Consider the following 7743-nt stretch of genomic DNA (forward strand, 5'->3'; position numbering starts at 1 on the left):
ATACAAAATAAGTTATGAAAAAATTATGATCCTGGATTCTTGCAACTGGATTATGGAACTCACTTTAGGAAGCTGTTGCAACTAAAAAAATTGGGAGTAGCTACGTTATTCTCTGTCCTCGATTTACCTCTCAGCCATTACAAGCAGCAACCAAGACCCTCTTATGCATTTCCTGCTATTAAAAAATCAGTGGAGTTCTAGAATATCTGCATCATCTGTCAGGATGTGGCCAAATGGATATTTGCAAGGGCAGTGTATGGGATTAGATTCCTATAAATTTTACATTACAAAGCTAATAAATATAGATTTTATATATAAATATAAAAAATATAGTCTTTTAAAAAATGAGAAAATGTAACTTTGCAGGGTGTATTTTGTCAGTCTAATCATGTTTCCCTGGCAGACACATGAGGACTATTGAAACTTTGAGGAAGGAAAGAGAAAAAAGGCTGCAAAGATACCAAAGAAGCCGAAGTCTGAGTCCTCAAAAGCATTTGAGTCTGTTGCAGACGCTGGATGCAAGTCAGAGGGATCTAGATCTGCCCAGCAGACGCCGAGAATATCTGCAACAGCTGAGAAGGGATGTGGTGGAAAATACCAGGTAGGGCATTAGAAATCTCTCTTTTGCCCTGATGTACATTGCCAGTGCTCACAGTGGGTGCACGTTAATAGTTCTTACCGACAGCTGAGACTTCTGTGGCAGAAGAATTCTTCTCAATACAGGAGTGTTAAACTTTGGGGTAGAAAGTGCTTTCAAGAAAAACGTGTGCCTGATTTTAGAAAACATTCATTAAAATCTTCCATCTAGTTTATTTCAGTCCATAACAAATGTCTAATTTGTTTTACGCATGTGACATATGGGGACAGCCAAGTATTTAGACCTGAGTCATTATAGACGAATCTGTCTTCTTACTCCTTCACTAACTTAAAAGCCACGTGAAATAGTTAAGTTTAATGTTTAGTATCAAAAAAGTTCTGCAACTCTTCACCATTTAGAATTTGAATCTCTCATCCCTCACCGTATCTTCCTTTGTCAGGAGACAATTATTTTCCCGATACAGTTATTTTGCATGCAATGTGACAAAGAGGTAACCTTAGATCATACGGAGACCTGACTTAGAAACCGATTCAATTGTTGGTGTAATCTAAGTGGTAAACTGGACTTGCAATCTGAATAATTTTCCAAGGTTGATGGCCATGCAGCCTTTAGTGAGCAAAGAGAAACTTTTTGGAGGCTAATGGGGTGGGTTTTAATTGCTTTTCTGGCAAGTTTTCCTGTTCTGTGTTAAAGGTCATTTTCTCATGGTATTTTGCCAGGTGACCTGACTTAAAGTAATTATGTGTGTTTTCACCCACTTATGTACCCTTAGAGTTCAAGAACCAAAAAGAAGAAGCGTTCAGCATCCTTCAGACATTGAACTGTTGCTCCGAGACTACCAGAGGGCACGAGAGGAAACCAAAACCGAAATTGCACGAGCTAGGGACAAACTTCGGGAGAGAGCTGAGCAAGAAAAAAGGCGTATACGGGAGCAAATATTTTCTCAGTTACAGAAGGTGAGCATTACAGAGGGAACTGTTACGCATTATTCACATCTATGCATTTTTTTTAAGAGAAACTTTTCCGTGGCTAAGTAATTCTCCTGTTTGATAATGCATCAGTGTAGAAAAAAGCGAAGAATTAAATGCAAATTTGTGCTTAAAAAAACCCTCAGTAATACTGAACTGATACTGCTCGTGCTTCTGAACTACATCTTTCTGAAGCCACATTTTATGTACAAGAAACTCCTGGTGTTTTCTTACTGCACGAAGCTTACACAGCCATCCTGTGGGGCATCTGCTCGGTGTAGGGAAGAGTCCTGCTAAGGTAAACTGAATTTATTTCAGTATGTACTTAAACACAAAGGCCTTTTTTCTATTTGTCTTTTTATTATTTTCCTCCGTGTGTATATTTGTCCTGTACTTCTTTTTTTCTTCTGCACGTTGTTACCCATCTTACACAGTCCAAGCATGTGCATTTTTTCTCCCAGACAGTACCTCGTTAGGATGTGGCTCTTCTGCCCAGTTTCTGACTATATTTTTAGGCGGTAACCTCTGTCACTGCCTGACAATGCAGCTACAATCCCAGCCGCAGCCCTCCTCTCCTCATACCTGTGTGTCTGCTACAAAATGTGGTGAATGCTCATTTCATCGCTCTGCACCCTTTAAGGCACCTCCACTGAATGACTGGATCTTACCACATCTGCTGCCATATTTTTTCTTGTGAAATGTAGACATACTTCACCTGAGTTGGAAGACCAAACTTAAAACTGCCCGTGAAAGTATAAATTGTCCAGAAGTTCTCGGTAATTTTTTAGTACGCAATTTTTATTTCATCTGGGCTGGCATTGAGTAGTTGCATTGGTTAAAGTAAAATCTTTAGTCTTTAACAACTACGTTTGACCAGCAAGTTAAGTCAGGGGCTACTCGAGGCGTATGCAAAGAGTGACACATGGGAGTGAAAAGAGATATTTCTTTCCCCTTAAAGACATCCTAGCATTGGTTTGAAATCCTGGACTCTTGTGTGTGAAGAACAACAGCAGAAGCTGCATTTTCCCAGACTGTCAGGTTTTACAAGGTGCTTTGCCCTATGGTTTATGTAATCTTAGCCTTTCAAATGACCCTGCTTATTTACTACTTTCTGTACGGCAACAGCTTTTGTCCTGACAACCCTCCTTGAAAGAAAATTGGACGACTTCATATTATTCCTCTTTCATCTTTCAGGGCTGTTACTGATTTGGCTGGCTGTTGTGGAAGGGGGTCTGTGTGGCGTTCTTGTTTGTAACACTGTGGTACCTATTCCAGGAAGAAGCCAGGCTGAAGACTCTCGCGAGTACAAGCACTTTATGCACAGACTCCAGCCTCAGCCTCTCCTCTGGCCCAACGTCCGGCTACAACAGCAGCAATACTGCTACCTACACTGCCAGTAACCCCAGCAGCCAGGAAGGACAGGTGAGAAACAACCTCTGAGACCGAGTCTCCTGACACTTCAACAATAACAGATAATGTGAGAACAGACACCCTTTTTGAGATGGTTCGTATTCTGTCACAGCTATCGAGCAGGACAAGTTTGTGTCACTAGTGCACAGACAGGTGACATGGGGTGGAGGGAGTGTTACCATGTAATTGCAAAGGACAATGACACTTACTTTTCTGAGTGAAGGTTTTTTTAAACTCGTAAAACCCCGATAGTGTTACTATTGTCAGTAATGCCACTATCTGTCAAATGTTTTAGAAACAATAAGCCTTTTCTTGTGATAAACCAGAACCTGATATTCTCAGTGTGCTTCCCTCAGTGATGCGTACATTGACTTAAGAGTTTGTGTGTGTGAACATGAATTTTCCTGAAGTTACTTTTTGGTGTATGCACCAAAACTCCCACTTGGTTTGCTGTATTTCTCAAGTCAAGGCATAATTTCATAACCAGGGGAAAGGCAAAGGAGTTACCTTATCATAAAGAAAAGCTTCCAACCTTGTAAGGCAGATTTGCTACAAATAATCCACTTGCTATGTAACATAATTTATTTTTCCCAGTTCACACCAAATGCTCCCACTTCTGCTCTTTCTTAAACCAGGTTTCTTCTGGAAATGCTTTGTTTTCAAGAGATACAAGAGGTCGTTCAGCTGTTAGAAATAGTCAGCTTTATGTGTTAGAGCAACTGCAAAAGGATTCAACATTTGGTAAGTAAAACATACGTTGGCTTATGTTTGAATTGTGTTCCGAAACCTAATGAGATGTGTCGTTTATGCAAATCAAAATTTTATTTGAGTCTAGGTATGTTGAGGATACCGTTACAGGACTTAAGAAAAAATACTGCCGACGAGTAGCCAGGGCTTGCTTAGAATTTCTTGAAAAAGGTAACTGGTGATTTGGTCCCTCTGAAGCTGGTCTTTTGATGTGGTAACATCAAAGGACAGTGTTCTGAGAGGTGTGAGGATAATGCTTTGAGTGAACCAAGGCAGCGTGTGGGGGGCTAAAGCTGCAACGAGTACAGGATTGTACATGCAAGTTCTTATTTTTATCCTCAAGACTGGTGTCACCTGTTAAATCTTCAAGGTATTTTATTAGCTTATATGTGGTAATAACTGTTAAACTTGAGTAATGCAAGACGTAACTGCTGTGCAATTTCCAATACGTGGATTGTCTAGATGAGGGATGGTATCTCCTTCGTTTCTTCATCAGGACAAGGCGGATCGGGTGCTCCAATGGAAGGTGTAAGTCTCTACAACCGCAGAATAGTGGTGGGTTTCCTTTTTATTTATTCCCCTACGGCTTTTTTTTGTTTCCTGCAGAAGCCAGCAGAATTCAGCCACCCCTCCCTTCCAGTAGCATCAGCTGCAGGTTCACTCATGGACTAACTATTTCCGTCAGCTCCTCTTCAACAAAAGGATACCAAGATTTATCCAAGCATATCCTGGCTAATGCTACCACTGAGGTCAGTAAATAAGCAGTGTTTTCACTTATTCCTGTGCCTCCTACTGGAAGTTGTAGCAAAAATGGGTGGGACAAGCCTTGCTGTTCTACACTACCAATAGTTACCCATTTGTCAGTTAGACAGACACACTGAGACATCTTAAATGGCAGGGGAAAGCGAACCAGGAAGGCGAACCACTGCTGCAGCAGTGAGGCTCAGAAGAGATTGAAATGTTTGAGTGAAGCTGGTGAAACTCCTCTAGTGTCCAAGAATTCCTACAGTGCAAGTTTTAGGTGAGAAGGTGTGTGTGTAGTTATAAGGAAAGCGTATCGACTTCGTAATGCAGAGCAGGTAGAATCACCTCAACATCATTTGGAAATACACACTCTTCCCATATCCCCATTTCTCACAACAGTTTGGGTTAGTATACAGGTTTTGGCTTTTATATATATTTATGTGTGTGTATTTATGTATCTCCTCCTTCAGCAGAGACTATGACAGGTGGGTCGGTCTGGCTGTTAATACTCCCTGAGGATTAGCAGCACTGTAAAACTACTTGTGGTAAAGGCAGCTTAGTAGCTTGAGTAGAAGATAGCGTAGCAGCACGTAAAAGCTGAACACAGCTTTATAGTTGATACAGCTTTCTCTTACCTGTATATTTATCACTGTTTTCCAAGGTGATGGCAGCATGCTCCCATAACCTGAGGAACCTCTACACCTGCCAAGCAGCAGCTGGTTGGAAGTAAGTTTATGGCACGTCTTTATAGTGGGAGACCTTTTTATGTTCTTGGCCTCTTGTGAGCAAACGCCTTTCATTTGTCTTTGACAGATACCAGTGTACAGAAAAAGAAGTGCTGGTTTACTACAAAGTCTTCCCTTCAGCTACAAGGCACGGGTTTCTGGGCGCAGGAGTGATAGAACGACCTCTTCCCTACGTGTGGGGACTGGTGAGAGATCCTGGCAAAAGGCACCTCTATGACAGGACTATCAACACAGCGCGAATACACAAGAAGGTGACCAGCCACATTCAGCTGGGTGAGTATCAACACTAACTACTGGCCACCGTTATCATTATGTGCTTTCTCAGCTCAGGTTGTCAGCCAGGAAAAAAGTTAGAGGCATCTTCATTCATTTTTTTATGTTTAAATAAACAATTTCATTTTTTAATATTTGTAAGATTTTTCCAAAGTAAAAAAAAGTGAGTGCAGCTGGAGACACTGGCTTGAAAGTCAAAATGAATCTTAAGGGGCTTGAGAAAGCATCTTAGTGACGCATTATAGCATATTAACTACAGCTCTTAGGCAACAAGAAGTCAAAATAATATACTGCATATGCATTTAAGGGGTGGGGGAGAATAGTGACAAGTTAAAGCTGTCAAAGTCTAATTCCCCCTTTTTTTTTTTGTTCTTGGGTGTTGTTTTTTCACAGTGTATTTAGTGACCGATACCTCCCTGTGTTACCTAAAGCAACCCCGGGATTTCTGCTGCATTACTGTAGAAGCCAAAGAGGTAAAGTGAACGTTCTCTCTGAAGCCTGGAGAAGTAATAGAGGAGTAATTGTTCTGAACTTACAGTTCAAGGACAGAGGCGAGGAAGAAGCCTTTGTCACCTCTCCAGCAGTGACAGTGTAAAAAGAAGAGAAGCCATGCTGATGTGACATAAGTGAATTACCTATAAAACCCCCTCGTGAATGACAGTTGTCGACCAAACCCCATTAGGCAGCAATACAAGTGTTACAGGGGATATTCTGGTTACAAACATGCGAGATTATGACGGAAATTATTTAATAAATAACATAAGAAATACTATTTCTTTTTAAAAGAGCTCCTTTAAGTAAGTAAGATGAGAACTATGGCTCGTGGCAAACAGAAAACCTTACTATATGCATAGAAAATGTTTCAAATTGTCATTTTTACACTTTGTCCCATGCAGGAGAACTTGTCTGTCTTGGCTGTCCAGTCTGTCTATGACGCATCCATGCCTCACCCTGGGAAAGAAGTGGTGAGAGGGGAGATTTTGCCAAGCGCTTGGATACTGGAACCTGATGTGGTGAATGGAAGAGATATCACCAGAGTTATTTACATGGCACAGGTAAGACTTTGCTCTGTGTCCAACTGTGAATGCAAATATTGGAGAGCTAGTAAGTAACAAAAAATATAATCCTTATGCTACGGCTCCATGAAGTTTATGAAGTGACCATAAAAGCCACCTCCACACTGTCATCTAGCCTGATGTGCAGTAACGCAGAGAGACTGTTATTAGCCTTGTGCTTTAGCACAAGGTCACAAGTTTTTACAGCATTTAAAGCTGCTCCCTTGGATACCAAGACTCTTCGGTAAAGGTTTATTAGCAATTTTAGCACACGTTGCGTTCTCACATGGTGAGCCAGTAATGGAGAGTCTTGTTTGCATTTTCACCTTGCTGAAGACCACCTTGGGTTACACTATTTTCAAAATGCATGGAAATACTTACTGTTAACTTTTTCTAACTGAAGCCATTAATTCTTCACACTTAGAGAAGTCACACTTAGAAGAGAAGTCAAGATTAGGATTCCAGTTAAGCAGAAGAAAATCCTGCCATGCATTTATTACAGGCTCATCTGAAAAGTAGGCTCTCTTTGAGACGGTGGTACCAAGTACTTAAAAATGTCCAGAAGAGAATATGTAATGTGTGTAGTTTATTTTAAAGTGCTCATGTGAGAGCTAAATGCATTAGTCCTTTAAACTTATCTATATAAAAATGTTTTTAAGATACAATTAAAAAAATATTATCTTTACATTACAGTAATTAGTATATGCATTTTTACAATGCATGTGTAATGTATATGCATTTTTAAGTTATACGCATTTTCTATTTATATTTTAAATTTTATATTGTATTTTAGTATATGAATATACATTTTCATTAACACTGTATCTGTTTCAAGCTAGTAATATTTAATCCAAGCTCAAACTCAAAAGCAGTGTGGGTCATACCTGCTGAGAGTAACATCAAAGAGCAAAGCTTTGAAAGTCTATGGAGTATTGGGGAGGAAAAGATACAAACCGCACAGTAACGACAGCATTTGGCTGTAAACTGCTTTTGTGCTTAACATAGACTTGGAACATCAGAACTATTCCAAGGCTGGAGAGTTGTTTTGCTCAAAACCAGGCACCAACCCCAACACGCAGCCTTTCTTCTCATTCCTGCAGGTGGATCTTGGTGCCCCAGCCATCCCCGCGAGGCTCCTGAGCTCCATGGCTAAGCGACAGCCCCTGGTGATTGCCCGACTGGCACACTTCCTGGCCAGTTAG

At 40.6% G+C, this 7743-nt stretch overlaps 1 protein-coding gene across 1 annotated transcript in view; it reads left to right on the plus strand.

The window, feature by feature from the left end:
- The window catches only part of STARD9 (StAR related lipid transfer domain containing 9), a 105180-nt gene extending 97437 nt beyond the window's left edge, over positions 1–7743 (plus strand). Inside the window, exons 25-34 of the mRNA XM_074148854.1 lie at positions 404–601; positions 1371–1554; positions 2842–2988; positions 3612–3717; positions 4330–4472; positions 5129–5193; positions 5281–5486; positions 5880–5959; positions 6383–6541; positions 7642–7743. Of these exons, the coding sequence (XP_074004955.1) occupies positions 404–601; positions 1371–1554; positions 2842–2988; positions 3612–3717; positions 4330–4472; positions 5129–5193; positions 5281–5486; positions 5880–5959; positions 6383–6541; positions 7642–7743 (1390 nt within the window). The remainder of the gene's footprint in view (positions 1–403; positions 602–1370; positions 1555–2841; positions 2989–3611; positions 3718–4329; positions 4473–5128; positions 5194–5280; positions 5487–5879; positions 5960–6382; positions 6542–7641) is intronic.

Source organism: Numenius arquata, chromosome 6, assembly GCF_964106895.1.
Source record: "Numenius arquata chromosome 6, bNumArq3.hap1.1, whole genome shotgun sequence".
Lineage (NCBI taxonomy): Eukaryota > Metazoa > Chordata > Aves > Charadriiformes > Scolopacidae > Numenius > Numenius arquata.